At 37.2% G+C, this 24,847-nt stretch overlaps 3 protein-coding genes and 1 pseudogene across 3 annotated transcripts; all 4 read right to left on the minus strand.

Moving 5' to 3' along the window:
• Positions 1–3,917: 3,917 nt before the first annotated feature.
• Positions 3,918–8,124, minus strand: LOC133744322 (disease resistance protein RUN1-like). The gene is made up of 5 exons (XM_062172453.1): positions 7,640–8,124; positions 7,456–7,561; positions 6,173–7,274; positions 4,544–4,822; positions 3,918–4,433 (listed from the first exon to the last, which is right to left on the minus strand). Exons 1-5 carry the CDS (start codon positions 8,079–8,081, stop codon positions 3,918–3,920), a joined length of 2,445 nt encoding a protein of 814 aa, XP_062028437.1. The 5' UTR covers positions 8,082–8,124.
• A 196-nt stretch (positions 8,125–8,320) lies between these two features.
• On the minus strand, positions 8,321–12,753 carry LOC133744323 (disease resistance protein RPV1-like). Its single transcript, XM_062172454.1, has 8 exons — positions 12,617–12,753; positions 12,055–12,344; positions 11,586–11,914; positions 10,198–10,473; positions 9,979–10,109; positions 9,668–9,858; positions 8,899–9,229; positions 8,321–8,504 (listed from the first exon to the last, which is right to left on the minus strand). The coding sequence occupies exons 1-8, from the start codon at positions 12,751–12,753 to the stop codon at positions 8,321–8,323; spliced, it is 1,869 nt and encodes a 622-aa protein (XP_062028438.1).
• On the minus strand, positions 10,900–16,783 carry LOC133742106 (alpha-glucan water dikinase 2-like; annotated as a pseudogene).
• Positions 16,784–20,548: 3,765 nt separating this feature from the next.
• On the minus strand, positions 20,549–22,208 carry LOC133746158 (palmitoyl-monogalactosyldiacylglycerol delta-7 desaturase, chloroplastic-like). Its single transcript, XM_062174316.1, has 5 exons — positions 21,874–22,208; positions 21,613–21,753; positions 21,342–21,485; positions 21,126–21,232; positions 20,549–21,029 (listed from the first exon to the last, which is right to left on the minus strand). The coding sequence occupies exons 1-5, from the start codon at positions 22,156–22,158 to the stop codon at positions 20,783–20,785; spliced, it is 924 nt and encodes a 307-aa protein (XP_062030300.1). The 5' UTR covers positions 22,159–22,208; the 3' UTR covers positions 20,549–20,782.
• Positions 22,209–24,847: the final 2,639 nt, after the last annotated feature.

Raw genomic sequence — 24,847 nt, forward strand, 5'->3', positions numbered from 1 at the left:
CTTTGTAGCTACATTTTGTGATCTAAAAGTGATGGTTCTGCGATCTGATATTTGTCTTTTCTGTTTCATCTTCTCGTTGATGATAGAAATTACAAACAAATACTTAAACTCCAGGATGCCATACTTCAGGATATTGCTGCTTAAAAATAAGGGAAAATTTCGCAAACAGTACACCAAGTAAAGGCCACTAATAATTCTTATACATAAAGTTCCAAACCAAACATTTCGGTACACGAAATCTGAAACTCGACTCACTATCAGTACACGACGTCAATTTTTGACACCAAAATGTCCATTATGCCCTCAGTTCTTTTTTTTTAATAAATTTTTTTTTCTGTTATTTTTTTTCCTTCATTTTTTCTGTTATTTTTTTTCCTTCGTTTTTTCTGTTATTTTTTTTCCTTCGTTTTTATCTCTTTCTTCTTCCTTCTTCTGGGCTCACTCCCTCGCTTCCAACGCCGCCTTCCTCACCTCCACGCTCACTCCCTCGCTTCCAACGCCGCCCTTGCCCTCCAATTGGTGAGATTTATGGTCCTACAGCTTATATTTGTAACTCAGCCAATATTTAGTCATGTGAAAAGAAAGAAAGAGATAAAAACGAAGGAAAAAAAAAACGAAGGAAGAAAAAAAAATAACAAAAAAAACGAAGGAAAAAAAATAACAGAAAAGACAAAGGAAAAAAAATAACAGAAAAAAAAAATTTATTAAAAAAAAAAGAACTGAGGGCATAATGGACATTTTGGTGTCAAAAATTGACGTCGTGTATTGATAGTGGGTCGAGTTTCAGATTTCGTGTACCGAAATGTTTGGTTTGGAACTTTATGTATAAGAATTATTAGTGGCTTTTACTTGGTGTACTGTTTGCGAAATTTTCCCTAAAAATAAATGCAACATATAAGTCATACAACTTTAGGAGACAAATTGGTATACATCAACGTCTTTATAATTAAAATTGAAATTTTTATCTTATGTCCACACATATCCATCGATGAAATATTTATAGACGTGATGTAGAAAAATAAGCAAGTTTCGCGATTGTTACGCCATCGGTAAACCAAGAAGACATAGAAGTGACGACGGTTGACCAATTCGATCGGATTCAAAAATATGGTGAAATTTGTTAAATTTTTTACCACACTCATAATTTATTGTAATGATCACATCCAACGGTTAGTTTTTTTATTTTATTTGAATTGATAGACGTTGCTCTTTGGAGTGTATGATATATAAAGGGTTAAATAGTGCTTACTCCCTATACTTATAGAGTTTCATCATTTCAGTCCCTGACCTTTGAATTTCACCTAAAAAGTCCCTGAACTCCCAATTTCCTCCCAATTGGTCCCTGCCGTCAAGCATCCGTCAAAAACTCCATTATCTTCTCCTAAAAAATCTATTATACCCTAATTTACTTAAAAAATATATATATATTTCTCTTCCTCTTTTTATTTTTATTTTTTTATTTTATTTTTTCTTTTTACCTCTTCTTCTTTCAGCTCTTTCGCCTCCTTCTGTTCATCTCCTCATCTAGATGGTTCCAATCCACAGATCTTCAAGAGGTGAAATGAAAAAAAGGAATAAAATAGAGAAAAAATAAATTAAAAAAAAAATAAAAGTAAGTGAGGGCATAATAGACATTTTTGGCAACTTTAACATAAAATTTTGACGGCAGGGACCAATTGGGAGGAAATTGAGAGTTCAAGGACTTTTTAGGTGAAATTTGAAGGTCAGGGACTGAAACGATGAAACCCTATAAATATAGGGAGTAAACAGTGTTTAATCCATATATAAATATAAGTTTATAAAAAAATTAGTATCTTTAAAGATTTATTTGTAAATAAAGCCCGCAAGGCCAGGTCCAAAAAAGCCTGCAAGGCCCGACCCGCAAAAGCCCGAAAAAGCCCGCAAGACCCGCTTTATATGGACGGGCTTGGATCCTTCAATTTACAATAAAGCCCGGCCCGGCCCGGCCCGGTACTATTTAAGGCCCAGCCCAAGCCCGCTATATATGATGAGGCCTAGTTCGTGGTCATTATGTCCTTAGTCAATCAAGAGATTATATATGTTACTTCGGTTTGCCTAAGTGGATGGAAATCAAAACTATGGCGAAATTGGCTAAATTTTTTAAAACATGCATAAAATAGTACAATCTTCTCATCCAACGGTCGGTTTCTCCAATTTCTCGTGTCTTAATGAAGTTGCTCTTTGAAAAATCTAATTGATAAATATATGGTTGTAAATTAATCGAAGTAGAAACGAGAATGAAATTGGATTTATTTTTGGAAAATGTCAATATATCAATTTTTAATTTCATTTTTTTAGAATGAAATTAATTTAAGGAAAATTTATTAATGTGAAAAATTTAAGAAATTATAGTGGAGTGCATGGGTAAGGTAATGCAAATGCATTACTACTATGGTAATGTCAAATGCATTAGTACATATTACTATCCGGAAGAATTTAAGGAATTAAAGTAGAATTATTAGAAATTATAGACTTAATATCATAAACAGTTTAGAGACTTCGGGAATATTCCTGAATTTTTTTTGATGTAAAGTTTTCAATTTATGAACTCAATAATAAAGTACACGACGTGAGGAGTCCGTAAGAATTTTCAAAATTTTTTTTTGGACATCTGAGCTATTTATTACGATTTTCTTTATCTTCATAATTATGAAAAATTATTTAAGGGAAGAGCCATTAACGTGGTAAAATCTGAGTCGTTGATCAAAATTTGATTCTAGGATATAAATATGCAATTCAGATCGAAGAGCCTAGAAGCATCGGGCCTCTCAACCCGTTTTCTCGACCCACGAAGCTATAACGGTGACCCGACCATATCTTCGCCTTTAGGCGACATTGCGGCAGCGCACCAGTCTCATCCGAGTCGCATCTCTATCTTCGACGTCCCTGGTGTATTGGTTAGTCCGTTCGTCGAATGTGTGGGAGAATCGAAGGTTCTCATCTATATACAAATTACCCAGCAATGACCTCGTTCCAAAACTAACAAGAAACAAGAATTGTACGACACCACTTCACTTGAAGCTTTCGAAGGGTTAGCGACCTTGGGCTCCCAGACCGGATCGAAGGTGGGGTGGCCGGCTTTCTTGGAGACCTCGAATATCAACGATTTTTCCGATCCGCTACAGGGCCCATGTGGTGGCCGGGGAGGAGATGGGCTGGAGCTTGAGGGAGAGGGATGATAGCCTTCACCGGAGAGCTGGAACCTGGTTCATGCCAGAGCCCTGGGAGACGAGTACGGTGCCTTGGTTTATGGGAATTGTGGGGGATTCCCTTCAGGAGGTTCTCAACAATGGAGCTCTCTTGATCAAGATGGAGGAAAAGCGGGCGTGCCTGCTTTCATTCTGAAATGGGGTTTGGTGATGTTTGTGCGTCAGGGGGGTGAGAGAGGATGTGAGAGGTCATGGTAAAATCAAATATTCACCAGGTTTTACTTTTTTTTGTCTTATGACCTAGATCTTGACTAACGCCTTCAGTAGTAACGGAACCCTATTTTTTAACATCCACGTGACTATCACATGGTCAGTGTAGTTGCACATAGGTGCATGGAATACACTCTCCTCATTTTCACTCTATATCAAGATTGTAAACAACATCAGAATAGAAAGCCCAAATATTCAACAGATCCATAATAACAGCCCAGAAATTAAAAGGCAAATCGGCTCAGAAAGAACTAACCGCTGAGATGATGAGGTGAGAATCTCCTTTCCTGAATCTCTCTCTATCTCTTTGTACAAAGCAAAAGACACACACCCGATCTCTGCTTGACGGGTTTCTAGACTTTCTGTGGAAGCTAAAAACAAAGCAAGTACACAGGTGGGTTACGATTCTCTGCTTGACGGGTTTCTAGACTTTTTGTGGCTACCCGAAATTGTGAGAAAAAGCCAGGGGCAAAACCGTCACTCTCTTTCAGGCCCTTGTGAACAGCAACTGTCCTTTAGTATATAGAAAATAAATATAATACGCTCCCACAAACTCAGCCTATATCCTACTGTCTTATCCTGGGTAAATCGTTTTAGTCCCCTCAGGCCTTGTCGAGATGAAAAGTCCAGGTTCATTTTATCTACAGAGGATGGTACTTCACTTATGGCTGTGCCACTTATAACAAGAGTTTTCAACAACCTCATTTTTCCTATATGCTTGCTCAACTTCTTAAATCTCGAACAGCCAGAAAGAACAAGAGTCCTAACAGAACGCAACTTATAAAAATCCTCCGGAAGGTCCTTGAGCTTAGTGCATCCTTTAAGATTTAGCAAGGCAAGTTGAGAAACAAGTCCAATGGACTTGTCAATCTTTGGCAAACTCACACAGTCTTTAAGGATCAAATACTGTAGATTTGGGAGTTGTGAAAAGTCTGGTGATTGTCTTAGGTAATGTGAATGACTGAGATCAAGTATCTCCAATTTCCCAAGCCGCTGTTAGACAACACCAAAAGAAAATGAAATATCAAAATCCAAAAAGAAGAAAAGGAGAGCGTGATGTGTATTAATTCAGAGGGAAGATGTTTGAAAGTTTCTTACTATACCCTGGAATACTCCCAAACTCGTACGAGATTGCTGTACCGCAGGTCGAGAGAAACCAGGTATGGTTCATTAAGAAACCCATTTCGTATGACCTGTGCAGAGAATCCTCGCAAGCAGAGCCAGATTAGCTTTTTGGGAAACTTGTCGTAGTCTCCAGTGAGTTTTACATGGTTGAGTTGGAGCAATTTCAGTCTCTTCATGTTTCTAAATGCATCTGCACTGAAACTCATGTTGTCAGATCTTTGCAAATTTAGAGCGAGTCCTTCAGTCTCTTCAGTTCCCTGTTAACAGAAGGCACTAAATTAATAAAAAAAAGGATTAAATACTTGTTACTCCTCGTACTTTTCCCTGAAAAACAGTTTGGTCCCTCGCCTTTTAAATTAAACTGAATAGTCCTTATTCTATCAAATTCTCATATAACAAGTCCAAAATGATCCGAAATGACTATTATGCCCCTCATTTCATATTTTTATTATTATTTTAATTTTTTCTCTATTTTTTTAATTTTTCTCCCTTTTTTTTATATTTTCTCTCCCCCTCCTTCTCTCTCTCCCCTGACCTCTCGCTCCCTCTCTCTCCCTCGACCTCTCCTCTCCCAACTCGATCTCCTCCCTCCAGCACGCTCAACCACCGCATCGGTCCTTCCTCATTCAACCACACCTGCCGCCCTGGTCGATCTGCCCTTGCCAACCACCCCCGGTGATTCTCGCCGACGCCCACCCGCGTCGCTCCGCTGCTCCGATACACGCGCCGTCGACCTGTTCATATAGGGACACCAAATCCCTAAACCAGTATTCTCCTCTCATAAACCTTGTTTCCACCAGTTTGGGTTAAGTCTCCACGCTCTTCTTCTCTTTCGTTATCGATCAATGATTTTGCGGTTCTGTTATATTCTTTCTCTCTTGATTCCAAATTCATATATGGGAGTGATTCAATTTGTTCTCTTCCTATGTATTTTTCGCTGTTTGTGAATTGAGGTACCTCTGGGTTTTCCTGATTTAGGGCTTTCTTTATTTTCCAGTTATGTATAAACCGCCACTACTGAAGTATATTTGAACGGTGGTTGAGCGTGCTGGAGGGAGGAGATCGAGTTGGGAGAGGAGAGGTCGAGGGAGAGAGAGGGAGCGAGAGGTCAGGGGAGAGAGAGAAGGAGGGAGAGAGAAAATATAAAAAAAAAGGGAGAAAAATTAAAAAAATAGAGAAAAAAATTAAAATAATAATAAAAATATGAAATGAGGGGCATAATAGTCATTTCGGATCATTTTGGACTTGTTATATGAGAATTTGATAGAATAAGGACTATTCAGTTTAATTTAAAAGGCGAGGGACCAAACTGTTTTTCAGGGAAAAGTACGAGGAGTAACAAGTATTTAATCCTAAAAAAAAAAAAGATTTATTCGCATGTGAGAAAATGATTTATCATTTATCCACAGGTGCGCGGAAAAGTCATGAATGCATTTAACTTTCTTACTGCCACGATGAAATGACTGGACTACGGACACTAAAATGTGAAATTAATGAAGCACATAATAGATGGGATGGCTTTGCGTAATTGAGCACTGCTTCTTCACTATTATTAGTATTAGAGATGGGATGCCTATGCTTGCCTAGATTAGGCTGGGAGTACTTACAGATTCATCATTCAATACATCTGTTACATCTTCCTGATGCCACAATCTACTACGTCTTTCAGGGCGGTTCGGGGATTCTTCACGAACAACTTCTCTGCCCATGTCTCGAAGCAAATCATTCACCATGAGCTTGTTTTTCTCACTAATAGTTACAAGGCAACGTTGGAGCAGGACACTGATTTCTATTTCTGGAGAAAAACCACAGCCCTTAAGTATATTTATGACATAGTTCTTGTCCATTCCGATGAAGTAACAACATATATGGAGGAATATGTTCCTCTGGCTCTCATCAATTGCATCAAAGCTTATTCTGAGCCTTGACTGAATTCTGCCATCAGGAATTTTTTCCAATTTCTTCAGTGTGCTATTCCAATCTCCTATGCTCCTTCTAAAGAGAAAAGACCCTAAAATTTCAAGAGCCAGTGGTAAACCTCCACAGTAAGCAACCACTCTTCTTGAGAGTTCGACATACTCTTCATTAGGAGAAATATTTTGAAAGGCATGCCAACTGAAGAGCTCAAGAGCTTCTTCTTCATTCATTTCTTGAGCTAGATGTATTGTATCCACTTTCAGTAGCTCTAGCAAATGCCGGTCTCTCGTTGTTATAATAAGTCTACTTCCCGGACCAAAGGAATCACGGCTTATAGCCAATGCATGCAATTGGTCCTCATGATCTACATCATCAAAAATGACAAGTACCTTTTTGCTTCCAAGTCGTTCTTTTATTACATTGACCCCTCTGGAAACATCACCTACCACAATCTTGATTGGTTTTAAGACATCAGAAAGAAGTCTTTCTTGCAGAACAATCTTACCATTTGAGTCCTTTGCAGTCTCCCTAACATCTGCTAGGAAACATCTACTGTCAAAGTCATGATAAAATTTGTTATAGATGGCTTTGGCAACTGTTGTTTTGCCGATTCCACCCATACCCCAAATTCCAACCATGCGAACATCATCATCTAATCCAACACCTAAACACTTACTAATATCATCAACACGAGAATGTATTGCAACTGGGTAGACAGCTAAATTCAAGTATGTGTTGGTCAGCTGTTTGCATATCTCGTCAACTATGCTATTGATAAACTCTGCTTCATGTCTGTCAATTAGATTCAGAAGCAGAACTAAGAAGTAGAAAGAAATGACCAGGTTTAAGCTTAAAGGAGAAAAGAAGGCCAAACCGAAAAGATACCGTATGATCAACCAAAAAGGATAAAGGGGTAACAGCTTGCAGTTAAAAAAAAAACGGAAAAACAAAAAAACAGAAAGAAAAGTATTACCTATCAGCAATATCGAAGCCAACCAAATTCGCTGCTCCTATGAGAGCAGCTCTCCACCTGGCTATCTTATCTCTACCTTCCTTTTGTTTTTCTGAGAGCATGTTTTCTGAAAATATAGACCAATTAAAACCTTGACAATCGATTAAGAAATTCAGCTTCTGCAAGGTCAGCTTTTAATTTTTACCTTCATATTTCTGAAACGCATGAGCAAAGCTACCGGTCTGGTTTCTGACATGTGAAGGATCAACATGATAGAATATGGGGAAAACCAGTTGCCTTCGTGTTCTTCTACACTCCATGATCTGCACCAGCTCCTGGAGACACCATCTCGAATCCGCGTACTTGTCTGAGAAGACTATGAGAGAGATCCTACACCCTTCTATTATCTGCATTAATTTCTCCTCTATGTTTTCTCCCCATCTTAGTCCCTCGGCATCCCTAAACGTCACGACTCCGGCACGATGTAGTGCGGCGTAGAGGTGGTCCGTGAAGGTCCTTCGTGTGTCTTCACCTCTGAAGCTCAAGAAAACGTCGTAGGACGTCCGGTATTTTAAGGGCTCCCATGGGGATGGTGGCCCCAATGGCGACGGCACCGGTGGCGATGAGGATGATGACGGTGGCGGCATTGAAGTAATTAAAGGGCTAAGGTATGCGGTGGTTCAGATTTGAGAAATGAGTCAAATGACGAACAATTTGCTTCGCTTCTCGCATGCTCAACCTAAACCGGTAAGAAAGCCAAGGTCAAGGTCATGTCGACGTCGAGTTTTATTTTTTATCCAGAGTTGGTGGCTACAATTTTCTACGCGTTTCTTCTTTTATATTTTACTTCTTTTCTCAGTCTCCAGTTCTTGTTCATGGCCCCATGTTAGTTTCCAGGAACCCATTCTGTTTCAATCCAGGAATTATTATTCTTGGCCAATTTCAGACTTCTGTTTTGCTTGGATTTCCACGAAATGACTTGTTGGACACTGTAGCTATCCCATGGAGTTCCTAATATGCAGTTCAAATCCAAGTATCCTATTATCAATGTAGAAGTTGAAAAGTCAACTCTATAGAAATTAGGAATAGAAAATTAAGTTTAAACAAGTAATTATTAATGTAGAAGTTATGCGTCCATACATGTGTGCAGGAACAAGTGCCAAGACTTGAGTCATTTAGAATTTTAGATATACAAGAAGCATAGTGATTTTACGATTTTACCACATATCAAGCAAAAGGTCATTAAGCCGAGATATGTGCAGATAATAATCGGAATCCGGTCACCTCCCAGAAAGCAGGGTTCCCTTCCTCTTGTTGGAAGTGGTCAAACCACATAATTAAACATCAATGTTTTAACAAGATATCTTAAGAAAGGCAAAAGACAGTATGGCAATTTGCAATAGTAGATACCATACATAGTTTGATTCATGACACAACAAATATAATACAATAAACAAAACTGACTGATCAGATGACTCATGGCTAGGTCCTGACTGATTACCAGCATCACTTGGAAAATATTCGTATGGGCTAGGCTCACACTCAATGGTTTCACTGATAAGTTTGGGATCCCATACAAGACTGAACCCAGTTTTCTTCACTCTGAAACCAGATCCAATTGCAACTTCAACCTCCACAAAGTCATCATTTAACAAATTTACTCGCCAAATAACTTCATGTGAAGTTATTTCAGTGAGATGAGTTGGCTTGACAACAAAGCTAATGAGCTTGGTATAACTTGTAACAAAAATGGATATACCACTTGGAGACATGCCCTCGTCAAAACAAGAAAAAACTACGCAGACAGTGAAAGCTTGTAAATTAGTTTGAGGCACTTGGAAAAAGACTTGGTCACTTTCTCTGACATATGTGAGCTGCCTTTGGAAAATAATTTCCCCGCAAACAAATGCCACCGTCTCCCGTTGCAGTCAATCCTTATATCATATTAAGCAGATACAATATCAATACGTGAACTGCTTCGGAAAATCATTTCCCACCGTCTCCTGTTGCAGGAGGGAGGGACGGAGGGACAGGGGAGGGGGGAGAGAGTTTGAATTTGGAATTATTGCAAGTGCAGTGCAGTGATCTGATTCCAAGTGTGTGTGTGAGAGAGAGAGAGAGAGAGAGAGAGAGAGAGAATTTGGAATTATTGCAAGTGCAGTGCAGTGATCTGATTCCAAGTCCTTCGACCTAGTTGGTAAATCTCCACTTGCAGGAAGGTTTGTGCAATTACAGAAACATGGACGTTCAAGGTGGGAAAGGCCACTGGGTTCTGGAAGGTTATGAACATTACTGCTTTCCAATGAGTAGTTCAGGTTTTTCAATCTTCCCATATAGGGTGGTACTCGACTTATGGCTGTGCCACTTACAACAATAGTTTTCAGTGATGTCATCTCCCTTATGTCCTTGACAAAATTCTCAAATCTTGAACAGCCAGAAAGAACGAGAGTTTCAATATCTCTCAACTCATAGAAATCCTTTGGAAGGTCCTTGAGCATTTTGCAGTCTTTAAGCCAAAGCAAGTCTTTTTACCATCGCCAATACTGGTGCATCTCTGTCAAACTCTTGCAGCCTTTCATGATCAAATACTCAAGATTTGGGAGTTTTAAAAAGTCTGGTGATTGTGTTGGGTAATGTGAATGACTGAGATCAAGAATCTTGAACTTCTCGAGCACCTGTTGAACAAGACCAATAGAAAACGAAAATCAAAATTCAAAAAGATAAGAAAGAAACAGTTCAAAAGTTTGGTTCAGCTTAATCTACCCTGGGATGTTCCCAAACTTGTACGAGATTGCTGTACTGCAGGTCCATAGAAACCAGGTTTCCTTGATGAAGAAAATCATTTCCTATGAACTTTAGAGAGAATCCATGCCAGCAGAGCCATCTCAAATGTTTGGAAAGATGGTCATAGTCTCCAATCAGCTCTACATAGTTGAGTTGGAGAAATTTCAGTTTCATCTTTGTAAATGCTTTTGTTCTGAAACTCTTTTTCGGAGATCTTTGCAGATTTAGAGCAAGCGCTTTAATCTTTTTAGTTCCCTGTCAACAGAAGGCAATAAGTAAGAAAATCTTGTTTGCATGTGAAAACTGATTTATGCTCATGTCGAAGAGTCATGAATGCCGACTGGATTCTGTACAATAATAATGACATGGAGCACTGAAATGCGATGGAACGCTATATGCTTTTGCATAAATGAAATTTGCAACTTATCTTAAGTATTGGATATGGGATGCATATGCTTGTCTTGAGTGTGAAGTACTTACAGATTCTTCTTGAACAGCCAGAAAGAAAGAGAGTTTCAATATCTCTCAACTCATAGAAATCCTTTGGAAGGTTCTTGAGCATTTTGCAGTCTTTATGGTTTACCAAAGCAAGTCTTTTACCATCGCCAATACTGGTGCATCTCTGACAAACTCTTGCAGCTTTTCATGATCAAATACTCAAGATTTGGGAGTTTTAAAAAGTCTGGTGATGGTGTCGGGTAATGTGAATGACTGAGATCAAGAATCTTCAACTTCTCGAGCACCTGTTAAACAAGAGTACAAGACCCATAGAAAACGAAAATCAAAATTCAAAAAGATGAGAAGGAAACAGTTCAAAAGTTCAGTTCAGCTTAATCTACCCTGGGATGCTCCCAAACTTATATGAGATTGCTGTACTGCAGGTCCATAGAAACCAGGTTTCCTTGATGAAGAAAATCATTTCCTATGAACTTTAGAATCCATGCCAGCAGAGCCATCTCATATTGTTCTGAAACTCTTTTTCGGAGATCTTTGCAGATTTAGAGCAAGCGCTTTAATCTTTTTAGTTCCCTGTTAACAGAAGGCAATAAGTAAGAAAATCTTGTTTGCATGTGAAAACTGATTTATGCTCATGTCGAAGAGTCATGAATGTCGACTGGATTCTGTAGGAGCGCTATATGCTTTTGCATAAATGAAATTTGCAACTTATCTTTAGTATTGGATATGGGATGCATATGCTTGTCTTGAGTGGGAAGTACTTACAGATTCTTCTGTCAATATATCTAGTACATCTTCCTGTCGCCACACTCTTTACTACATTTTTCAGGGTCTTCGGGGTATTCTTCATGAACAACTCTGCCCATGTCGCAAAGCAAATTGTGCATTGTGAGTTTGTTGTTTTCACTAACAACTACAAGGCAACGCTGAATGAGGACACTGATATCTATTATTGCAGAAAGACCACAGCCCTCGAGTATTTTTATGACAAAGTTTTTGTCCATTCCAATGAAGAAACAAGATACATCGAGGAATAAGTTCTTCTGGTTCTCACCAATTGCATCAAAACTTATTCTGAGCTTTTTCTGAATTTTTCCATGAGGAATTTTTTGCAATTTCTTCCATGTGTTTTTCCAATCTCTTATGTCCTTCCTTCCAAAGGGAAAAGACCCTAAAATTTCAAGAGCCAGTGGTAAACCTCCAAAGTAGGTAACCACACTTCTTGAGAGTTCCAAAAATTCTGCCTCAGGACAATTATTTTGAAATGCATGCCAACTAAAGAGCTCAAGATCAGCTTCTTCTTTATTCATTTCTCAAGTCAGATGTATGGTCACTTTAAGTTGCTCCAGCAAATGTTGATCTCTTGTAAAGTAATCTTACCATTTAACTGCTTCGCAGTTTCCCCAACATTTGCAAGAAAACTTGTACCTTCAAAACTACGATAAAATTTGTTGTAGATGGCTTTTGCAACAGATGTTTTGCCCATTCCACCCATACCCCAAATTCCAACCATGTGAACATCATCATCTACTCCAACACATAATGATTTACTAATCTCTTCAACGCGAAAATCTATTTCCAACTGGGTAGTTGGCCACATGTAAGTATGTGTGGGTCTCGGCTGTCTGCTAATCAGGTCAATAATGTCATGGAGAAACTTTCCCTCATTCCTGTCGATTAAATCCAGAAATAGAACTAATTATAAGACTCAGTGTGCAACTACAATGCTGAATTGAGTTAATATCTTATTGATAGTGACTACATTGCCAGAGGAAATAAAATTTAAATAAAGGGTGAAGCTGTACAGATGCTAACAAAATGGACCAAAAAGAAAAAGGAAATTAAATTTAACAGCTGGCAGTAAAAAAAGGGCAAGTGATTACCTATTAGCAGTAGTACGAAGATGGAAGCCAGACAAATTTGCAGCTATCCACCTGGATACATTCTCTGATATCTATTTGCAGCTTTATAAATTACAAATGCCTTCGCAAAACTACCCGTCTGATGCCTGACATCTGAAGGATCAACATGATAGAATATTGGAAAAACAGCTTGCCCCAATGTTATTCTACACTCCATGATCTTCACCAGCTCATCAAGACACCATGTTGAACTTGCATAGTTCGCTGAGAAGCCTATGAGAGAGATCCTAGACCCTTCGATTGCCCTGATCAATGACAGTGATATATCTTCCCCTCTCCTTATTTTGTTGTCGATGAAGGTATGGATTCCAGACGCAACTAATTTACTGTTGACTCAATTCCAGGAAGGTTGATTCTTGGGAACCAATAATGCAAAAGACAAATTATAAAGTAGTGAAAATTCAAAATAGATGTTGGCTTCATAACCAAAACTAATTGACAATGGACGAAGTTAAAATAGGTGTTTGAATCTTACCTTGGAATCCCTTAAAATAGGTCTCTATTTTCCAACATGGAATTCATATTATCAACACTAATGTTTGCCCATACGATGGTGCAACTGTAAGTGACCCAGATATACCACCAGGCAACCACAAGCTGGTTACTAACTAAATGTTAATTGTTGAAGAAACAAGCTAGTAGAGTAATATATGCCGTTCAAAATGTTGGAAGAGATTTAAAATTCAAACTTCCCGTTCCAAAAAAATAAGAATAAAGGAAAAAAGTTCTGAAGGAATATTCTGTAACTATATTAATTCATGCAAATATTTATTAGGCATATGCTTAAACAAAAGTAACTGAACATTCATACGCTTACCTTGAAAATCAATTAGTTTCAGCATAAATAGTAACCTGCGGTCGCTAAAGGCTAGATTTGTGGCCTTGACTGAACTACGTATATCAATCCATCTTTTACCACACCTTCAATGTCCTGAGGACAACCATAAAGGCCTTCTAATATGTTCCCCACGTCTGCAATTCTTGAGAAGAGTGAGACTTGGAAGCCCCTATCAAAGATCATCCGATCACTTGAGTAATCCCAGACAATCTTCTCCTCTTTATCCACAATTACACTGCGACATTATGACAACCATTAAAGAAGGCAAGACAAAAGAATACTTTGAACGCATGCATTCTTCCATTTCCAATAAATGCCCTTTTACTAAGAATGCAGAAACTGAAATGGTCAATTGCCTCTTTGCACCCCCTATACCAAGTGATTGTGGAGAGTTGACTGTCGAGGCCAAACAAAATAAATCTACTTGAACTTCACTAGTTCTGATCGATGGCAAAGAAATGTTAACCAATGACTGACTGGCGATTTCAATGACTGGATGGTTTTAACTTTTGGCCGCAGCATCATGCCAATTAATTGTGAGATATCCTAGGTTTTTCTTGCCTTACAAACCGTCCAAATGTATCTAAAAAGTAAATAACTTTCTGAAGCTGACTCCTCCAGTCCAGGAGTGAAAAGATGAAAGTTCTTCATTCTTTACTTAATTCATATTTAAAATTTAAGTTTAGGACAAACCTGTCATGAAGCCCAGCACCTGCATATCCTTCCAGAACCTTAGCATGCGAGTCTGTTCTGAATATGACAGACTGCTTGGTATACAGCCCTATTGGCTTGCTTGGATAACAATTAACCTGAAAGCCATAATCATGCTTGAGATGTCGATTTGTGAATGAAGCAAATATTGTCATCTGATATATTAAAAGTTTCCTTACGATAGGAGAGTTTAGATTGGCTTTCTGGGTTATGAAGCTCATGGCTCGTCCAGGATATGCACCCACCAAAGTCTCTCCCAAGCCCTTAACTATCTGTATTTTATAAAGAAAGAATGATGATCACATTTGATGGGGTGGTGGGGGAGAGATTTCAAACTCAGAGACAAATCATACCTCTGTAAATTTCTGCAGTATTCCCTGACAAGGGGATTTTTTTTTGTGTGAATAACAAAGGCATAATCGGCACAGATGATTTCTTGAATTTACAGCCATGCATATGTTCTCATGGTCTAGTTTAGCTTTCTTACGACTAATAAAAGCTCTTTCATTCCACTTTGAAGCCCAAACCTGTTGAATAGGGAAAACAACAGATGTCATAATAGCATCATATGATGGATCTTACGTCACCAGAGTCTTGTAGTCGTGCACAAATCTCTGCCTGATAATCTTCCCTCTCTTGAGTATGTACCCAAATGTCACACCAGACTGCTCAATCAACCTCTGGCCACAAAGAAAACACAGATCTCCAAATGACCCAGGACGTGCACACATTGCAGATGCTTCTGCACATAATTGCAAGAAAAGTTCAAAAATAGGACAATAGTAACTATATTCTTTGAGATGGAGAAAAAAATCATATTTGAAATAATATCCTGTGATCAAAGCAATTAAAATTTGGATGTCTATTACTTATACTATCCTGTGTCCAAAGCAATCAAAACTTGATGGTTATTAGATATGTACTGTATAGCTTTCTCAGCCACACACACACAAGCAAACACACTCATTTTTGTGGGGGTTGAATTCCACACTAAAACTTGAATACACGGTACATTCACTGTTGGATGGTTTCAGGCCATGTTTTTCCCAAATAATCTGCTTGTCTTTTAGAGAGAAAAAAAAAATTATTAGTGGAAAGGTTTCCCAATTGAAAAGACGTTTCCTTCGGAACAGTTTTGCAAGAAAATGAGCATTTCCTTTGTTTTTTCTGGCATGGTTATGAAATACCATAAAACTTTTTCATCACCATAACTGAAGCATAGTGAAAAAAATATGTTCTAAAGTGTAAATTTAAAAATCCACCAAACAACATTTTTCATCAAAACAGACAAGGCCAACAGCAAAGCAGTTCATCAAGCAATAAATTTGATTCATGTTTGAACATCTGTTATACATCTGTATATATATAGCCCACAATAACTGCACTTAACTTTTCAGCTTTCACCAATTTTTAATAGACATGAAAACAGACCAATAGGTAGATAAACATAACAAAAATGAGAGAATAGGAGCACTGTAGTAAGCCTTTGAACGAAAGCTCCCTCAGTAACTAAGTTGGTCTTAGGTTGTATGTAGCAAACAGGTATGCGTCATCTAAGACAGTTCAGAACACTTTGTACAGTATCAAGAAGTCCTCTTCCACTGTTTGGGGTTATTAAAAAAAACCCCAACAGAATCCAAAAGATATCAAAATGTTACCTGGGTTTTGTTCTGAAAGTACTTTTAAGGTCGACCCATTAGTTTCCTCTACGCTTTCCAAATCATCTCCCCTACGCCTTTTTATCCTGCAATGCAAGTCACAAATCGTATCTAAATCGCTTCAAATAGAACTTTGACTTATAGTTCTACAAAAAACTGTAGTATCTAATAGAAACTCATACTGCATTAAAAACATGAAACAAAGAAAATGTCCACACCTGCTCTCACTTTCAACATCATCAGCTTCTTTATCTTCTTCATCTTCTTCCTCTGGTGATGGCTCGGAAGAACCGGAGTCTAGTTCTCTCTCAGGCAACCCGGCAATGTACATTGGCAATCGAATACATCAACAAATGTTCACCTCAAAGTTGACATAATAGAAGATACACACAAAGTACTTCAAAAACAACCCACAGGTAAAGGATCATGATTTCTACAAGTAGAAATCAACAACCAAAAAAAAAAAAAGCTATATTTAACCCCCAAAACAAAAGGACATAACTTCTCAAACACTTATGCCCGCAGCAACACCAATATTTCTACTCGTAGAAATCGAGAACAAAGAATGTAGAAGGTAGCAATTCGATAGATTGAACGAGAATGAAAGAAGCGTAGAAATCGATTTGGGTGAAAGAAAGCAGTAAAGCATTCGTTTTATGAAAAGGAAGGATGAAATGAAGTAGTGAGTGTACCGTGGTTGCGAAAGACCAACAGTGATGGGGCTCCTCAAATTTTCAAGCTTTGGAAGAGAAACAGAGAATAGGAAGAAGAGCCTGAAAGCCCGGAAGATACTGAAAGCGGGTTAGAATGGAAAACCAAAACGATGTCGTGTTTCTGTTACAAGAAAACAAAGAAAAAAAAAACAAAAAACCTTCATTCTTTGCTTTTATTCTTTTCATTTTCTTTTCAGTTTTTGGGTTGGGTTGCACTTGATTTGGTGATGTAATGAGAATCCTTGTTTCAATGATTTTTCTCCCTATACTTACTCAATACATCTTAAATCCTTCAATTTATACAATTTGCAATGTTGGTGGAATAGCTCAAGATAAGGCTAAGCCTCATCTAGTATATATCAAACTAGTTTATTCAATATATGTCATCAAATTAGTTTATTCAATGTCTAGATACGTACATTTACATATTGTAGACGAATTCCATTGTAGTAACTTTTGTTTGGGTTATGGTATAAAGTAAACACAACTTTGTTCAATGAATTCTATTAATTCTAGTTTATTCGATTTCCATTTTTTTGGGTTTACTATAGCATGTTATCCATCTAGAAATTCCTTCTATCGAAATGAATGTTGTACTGGTTGTTTTGTAAACAAAATTCTAGGCTGAAGAAGAGATTAACAATAATGCACTTCTGCATCTTCTTGAATTGTGTTTAGCAATGTCATCTTTCCTCTTTTGGAATCTAGAACCCCAATCAATAATGAATTAAATGAGTATATCGATTTAGTTTAATATGTGGGTGTAGTTTGTTAGACGCCATGGGTGCTTAATTAATTTGAAACAAATGCTGTACTGATGATTCTTTGTTGCTATGGGGAAACAGAAGGGCAGGGGACACGATTGTTGGGTAGCCTGTCTTTTGTGCATCTCGGAAGGTGTTATTCGAAGGGTGTTTTGGATGGTGCTGGTTTTCTAGCCGTGGTAACGGCCCATTTTGTACGAGGGGAAGATCAGCAACAACCTCAGACAACCATTTTGATAAAATTTGCTGAAGAGGTGACTGTTCAATTTTTCTGAATTAGAATTTCACACACAACATTGGAGTTTCAACTGCATGGGCAGTTGGATGCATTTCAGTTAGATTCGATGGGAGTGGACGTGCCAAATTGCCAATTTACGTCCATTGACCCTGTGCAATATTTGAAAGTCCATCAATTTTCACTCCCCAAATATATTTAGCACAATGCTAGAGGTCATCGGGAGCTCACTGAACTTACGAGCATCAACACCCTTGTCATTGTTCTTGTTGAAAGCCAAAATCAAAATTCGGAAAACCCAGTGGAAATGAAAAAGTGCGAGAAGTGACCTGAATAATCAACGGTTTGGGGTTTGGTGATTATGTTGAAGGAGATTTGAGTTTTGGTTGGAACAGAGAGATGTCTAAATATAAAAAGTGTTTTGTCGTTTTGGGATAAAGCGCTCTAAAAGCCGTTCCTTGCTTTCATTGTATTATTGTAACATCAAGGAATGACCAAGGTTTTAAATATCGGTATCTTCATATCTATCGATACTTTGAAAAAGATCGAGAGATATCGGAAATATAGGGGATACATGATAACAAAATGCCGTTTTTGAAAAAAAAATCAATTTATTAGAAATTTAGAATTACATATAAATACATATGAATGTCAACTTCATCTACATCCAAAAAGAGACTCTAGGCGGTTGAAAAGTCACTCACTGGTCTACGAAAATGCAATAATCAGACCAAGACATATAACTCATATAGTGCGAATTGTAGTGATGAATATGATAATTATAGATCTCTTTAGAGATGCCGACTGTTTCCTCTATAAGGGGATAATAAGGATGAACTCAACTGGATGACTGATCATATACTTCTCCATATTGATTATATCCATAAGCATCATAACCAAATTTATTGTTGCCTTCATGAGATTCATTTGAGATCCCACTGCGCTCTGTGCCTAAACTGATAGAGTCAAAACTTAAGGCAATTGAAGAAACATCAGATGGGGTACTTTGATCATCAATTGCACCTCTAGTCCTCCTCCCATATCAGGTCTTCTCTTTAGCACCATGACCAGCTGTTCTCACTCTGTGGTCTTCATCTTGGGTGGTATGATCAAAATTACCTTCACAGGTAAATTGGTTTAATCCTCCATCCACAGAAGATTGTCCATATTCATATATTTCACCTCCACCACCTGTTCCTCTTCCACCCTCTCCACCATCATCAGAACTATCTGGAGTTGCTGTACCACCCCACGCATCATCACTATCTGAATTATCTTCTGAGTTTTTAACAACTTCTTCAGATAAGACTCTCTCTACGTTGATTTCAGCATTAGTTGCAGTTTCTACAACTTGTGGAAGAGGTCTTGACTTCCTTCTGCAATGTCATTTGACCTCATTTGAATAATTGAACCTTTATCTTCTTTCTATTATTCAACTACAGAGTTACAAACTACATACAGAGTTACAGACATAGTCATAGACTACACAGTACCAAATCTCTCCTCACACAGATTTGCATTTAGAGAATTACTTCTCACCCAAAATCGCCTTGAGGGTATTTCTCCTCACCTAGATTCGCCTTGAGGGGATTTTTTTCCTCACTTAGATTCGCCTTGAGGGGATTTTCTACTCACCTAGATTCACCTTGAGGGGATTTCTCCTCACTCAGATTTGCCTTGAGGAGATCTCTCTTCACACAGATTTTCATTTAGAGAATTACTGAGTTTTTTTTTTATATCAAATTTTACAAATATTTCTTCACTTTATCGGAGATATATTGCAAATATCTAATATATCGGGGATATTTGACGATGTCGGAGAAATTTCGGTCCGTCGAAAAAAGGAGATATCGGAAATATCGCAGATATTTAAAATCTTGGGAATGACTAGTAGTAAGGTAAAGGCAAGAGAGTTGGTGTTCATGTATGTCGGTGTTTATGTATGCCCCTACTTGATATCTCTTAACCATTTTGCCCTTCTATTTTTTGTATTTCCATTTTCACTATTTTATTTGTTTTTGGTACTAAGAGTCTCGCTTTATTCAAATGTGGAATCTCTTCCAACAAAAAGAAGATTAAAAGTAAACTGTAAAACAAACACTCTCCCGGAGCCGAGGGTTTTTTATTGGAGCTAATTGACCATGTAGGTATTTTGTTTCCTTCTTGAGAGGGGAAGCAACATTTCATTTTCTATTTCTTTGAGATGGGAAGTAGTTGACTATCTAACATAAACTATTATTAAATTACGCTTTTAAATATTTTAAAGATTTCTAAATAGGCTGAAAATTTGCAGAATTGATATATGTTTATAGATGTAAAACTTGAGTGGTTTAGATCAATAAAATGTAATTGAAAAGTGGTTCCCGTAGATGTCTTAAACTATTTAAAAAGAATATAAATCCTTTAGTCAAAAGTCATTGCATTCTTCACCAGCTTATAGAGATATTGTGAATACCACTCCAAAATAAAGAGAGAGAAGCTATTCAAGTATTCAAAGTAGGAGAGTTTTAAATCCTGATTTTGACGTCTTAGTCTATCCCATAACATGAAATCATTTTAGACGTACGTGCATAAATACAAGATCGAAGAGCATATACTGCCCAAATGTTGTCATTTCTATTCCAGAACTTACGCTTCTAACTAGATGAATATATATAAATTAACCTTTGATTGAGGAGCAGAAGTTAATAATTCATCTTTGATAACGTACACCAATCAATGCATTTCTGGCAAAGAAACTAATTAGTTAGTTATTGCATCGGCATAGGGATATGAACAATAATAAATAAAGTCAGTATGGGCATGTGCAACAGTGTATTTGTAGGCGATTTTTAGATATGCGTATGATATAATGCTAGTACCCAATCCAGAAGCGAAGTAAATATCACACGCATACTGTGATAGTCGCCTACAATGTGAATTGAGATTGAATCTAATCTATATCTCTTTACCGAAGAAAAAAATTAATGCGAGCTGACTAAATCCATGAGAGCAATAAACTTGATCAATATTAATTTGCAGGCTGGTATTCACTTAGTATATAGTAGTCATCAAAAGGAGATATATTGATAAAATCGTATTAAAAATCATATCGATCACAGAGAAACAAAAGCAATCTTGTAATACAATATATATATATATATATATATATATATATATATATATATAGAGAGAGAGAGAGAGAGAGAGAGAGAGAGAGAGAGCAATGCATGTACTCATATGCTTATATCATACTAAATCTGAGCAACTAGGTTTCCTTTGAATTAATCATTTCACTTTTGTATCTGACCTTCCCTCCTGTTCCATGCTACTGACTTTGTTTGATAAAGCTTTTCGATTCTTCTGAAGCTCAGTCGGGAGCTTAACGTCAGTTGCCAAACCAACAATTTCAAGAAACCTTATCAGATACCAAGTAATATCAATTTGCCACCATTCAAAACCTTGTCGAGCTGAGTACTCAAAAGCATGGTGGTTATTGTGCCAACCTTCTCCATGAGCTAGCAATCCAAATAACCTAAACAACACAATTTATTATATAATTAAATCACCGAGAAACATAAACATGAACGATGTACATAGTAAAACTACAATATGTAATACTATTAATTACCAATTGTTTTTGGACAAATCACCAGTATCCCATACTTGGTTTCCCCATATGTGGCAAATCGAATTTATCGAAAAAGTTACATGGAGAAAAAATACCGTTCTCACAGCCTATAAAATTATAATAAAAACAAAAAGAAAATAAGCAATAGTTAACTATTGGTTAAATAGAAAGGACGATGCATTTAGAAATTAGAAAAGGTAAGAGAAATTCTATTACCAGTGCCCAAACTAAATAGGGCATTCCTCCTATGCGATAGAGTACAACTCCACAAGCAATACAGTGATAAGGGTAGGTGTAGTGAAGAAACTTATAGTAGCTTTGTTTTTTCAAATCTCCAACATTGTATAGCCGTCCATCATACTGCACAATTTAAGTTAATGAATATTAAGTACGTGTTAGTTCAACCAAAAAAAAAAAAAAACTCAACTCTTATTTGTATTGGAAACAGTGAGTGAGGAGATCAAACATGCAGGAGACTTATACATACACTTCCAAAACGTTTACGAAAATCAAAGATCCAACCAATGTGACTAAACCAGAAACCCTTAAGAGGGGTATGAGGGTCGCTCGGGGTGTCCGTAAACTGGTGGTGACTCCTGTGCGAGCTAACCCATTCAAGAGGACTTCCCTATAAAACCGAAAACCAACTCCATAACTTTATAAATTACGTACAGAAAAAGCTTCAGCTTTTCCGATGTGAAATACATAACAATTAAAACAAAAAATGAAATTTAGGGTATGGCTGAACCTGAAGTGAATGAACGGCGCAATAGGCGAAGAAGTATTCGAGCCATTTGGGAAGCTTGAAGCTTTTGTGGGCGAGATTTCTATGGAAAGATAGAGTTATTCCCACACCGGTGACATAGTAGAGTACTACCGCCAACCAAAATGCTGACCAAGTGAAGTAAAATGGAGCCAGAAGAGCAAGGAGATGTATAGCAGTAAGGGTGAAAACACTAGCTATGTCGACACCGTTCCATTGCCTCCCCAGAAAATATACCGGCTTCTGCACCACCCAAAGTAGCCTTGCCATCGTCTTCAAGCTAAGCTTATATTAAGCTATGTTGCTTCTTTCTTCTGTAGTTGTGTATGAGTGTGTGCCCATATATATACACACGCACACGTACATGCATATTATAGCGAATGTAGGTGGAAGCTAATTATGGGAGCTGCTCGTTAGATTGTGATATTAATTGTTCATATTCATTAGAGTATTGGACTGCATGTATGCATTTACTTTTCGATGGTTTGAAGGGACTTCATTTTTGCCTTAATTAGTCGAACCATGCATGCATCATTTTTGGCATCGACTCATTAACTTCTCTCTTTATTTGGTAATTGATACGTACAAAAATATTAAAACGAGTTGAATTTCTGGCAGTGGCCTTCTTTTTCTAATCGGTTGTGCTTGTGTAGGTGAGGCTAGTATTGGTGTACCGTATACGTCACTAATTCTTCCAATCTGTACAAGTCCATATCCTTTTCTCTTGGGTTGAATATGTAAACCGTAACGAAGAAAAAGGAAAACTTATTAATTATGTACTTGGAGATTCAATAATTTTGCTGTTAGGCTATAAGTATCTAACCTGCAGATGCCGGGACAAAAACTAAGCATTAATTAACGGCAGCATCTATTGGCCGGTGGCCAAAACCATTGTCAGACTTGGTTATGGTTGGCGGTTGGTCGAGGTACAGATCGATCATTCATAGAGTATCAAGAGTTGCAGCCTATATAGAGAGTCGACTTACATAGTCTAATTATTCTATAGTCGCAGATGTCATGTGGTGGTCTGAGTCAATAATATTACTGAATTTAGTGAGGATCGTGCAGCGGGGTGAAAAAAAATTTAACTTAATAGACCAATAAGAAATAAGTACAAATTATTTGGACTAATGACATCAATCCGGATCATCACGTGTACAATGGTCCGAAATCATATTACAATCACTACTAGTAAAACAGCTAGTAGACACTGATTTCAATCCGTATGTGTAACTCTCATTACCCACTGAAATCTGTGTGGGATGGTCATTAGCCACCCTACACTCACGGATTAAATTTCTGTCCCATTTGAGGGGGGTGACCATTGACTTTTGCGTACACAAAAAAGAGTCCGTGTGAGTTATTTAAAAGGGACCCACCAATCTCTCATTTGCTGTATATCCATTAGGAACATCAGTGTGAATGAAATATTGCACAAATCAGTGTGAACCCCATATACAATTTATAATTTAGTAAATTTTAGAAATTATAATTTTTTTAGTAAATTTTAGGAATTATAATTTTCAATTCTAATTAAAATATCTTTATATCTAGCAAAAATTTCTCAATTTATTGAAAAATAAAAGTCATATACGAAGGAGGCTTCTCGATCCCAACAAAAACATAGATCTCGATCCAATACAGAGAGATCAAACAAAAGGATAAAATCTAGTATTCTAGAATGAAGATTAAACCTCTGCAATAAGTAGAACTTATTGACAACATAAGAAAACTAAACAACAAAACACAAAAAAAAAATACATAAACAGAAAGAAAGATTGCAGCCCAGATCCAACTTCAAAACGTCGCGAAAAATGCCAATCCAAGCATCACTATTCCAGCCACCCAACAGATCGGACCAGATCCAACCTAACACATGCAAGATCTCCAACAAAACAGCGATCACAGAGGTGAATCAACCAAAAAGAAGCGCATACACCGACGATATCATCAACCACCCTGATGGGAGCACCGACGTCATCTCCTTTCCGATCCACCAAAACTGATCCAGCAACACGATCCGCCTTCAATGTTTGGGGCTGCTTCTTCTTGATCTATCTGCGCAGGGGCGGAAGCTCGGATTTTCTCTATATGCGTTCCACACAGACTAATATGAGTGGTTGTTTGATTAGAAGGAGATGAGACAGAGATTGGGATATTTGAGTATTTGAAATAGGCTTGGGAAAAGAGAGGAGATATCGACGCTCGACTGTAATTAAAGACCATAGCAGACGGGTAGACAGAGAGAGAGAGTAGATAAATGGAGTTTTTTAGTTTTGAAAGGCAAGAAAGAGAAGAATGCAGTTTTCACGTCCATGTACGTGTACCTAGTTAATTTTTTCAGTTAAATCCATTCATTTCAATCCACACTGATTTTTGTAAGTATTTATTTACTCACACTGATTTATGTGAGTGATTATTTACTCACACTTATATCTGTGAGTATTTATTTACTCACACTGATTTCTGTGAGTATTTATTTACTCACACTGAATTCTGTGAGTGATTATTTATTCACACTGACATCTGTGAGTATTTATTTACTCACACTGAATTCTGTTAGCAATTGTTATTCACATATTATGTTTTGAAATTCTTTCTAATAAATCTTTTAATTTTGAGGAAAGAAATAAAAATTTATTGAGTATAAAATTGTTTAATAAATTATATATTTATTATTCACACGGATATCTGTGTGTAAAAACTTTGTTACAGATATCTATGAGTATAAAGTTATTTAATAAATTATACTTTTGTTATTATTATACACGAATATCTGTGTGTAAAAACTTTCTTACAGATGTCTATAAGTACAAAGTTATTTAATAAATTATATATTTTTATTACACACAGATATCAGTGTGTAGAATATTTCTCACAGATGTCTATATCTATTAAATATTTAAGACACACGGACATCTGTGGCAAACATTATCTCACACAGATTTCAGTGACAATA

Source organism: Rosa rugosa, chromosome 4 (genome assembly GCF_958449725.1).
Source record: "Rosa rugosa chromosome 4, drRosRugo1.1, whole genome shotgun sequence".
In the NCBI taxonomy this organism is placed as follows: domain Eukaryota; kingdom Viridiplantae; phylum Streptophyta; class Magnoliopsida; order Rosales; family Rosaceae; genus Rosa; species Rosa rugosa.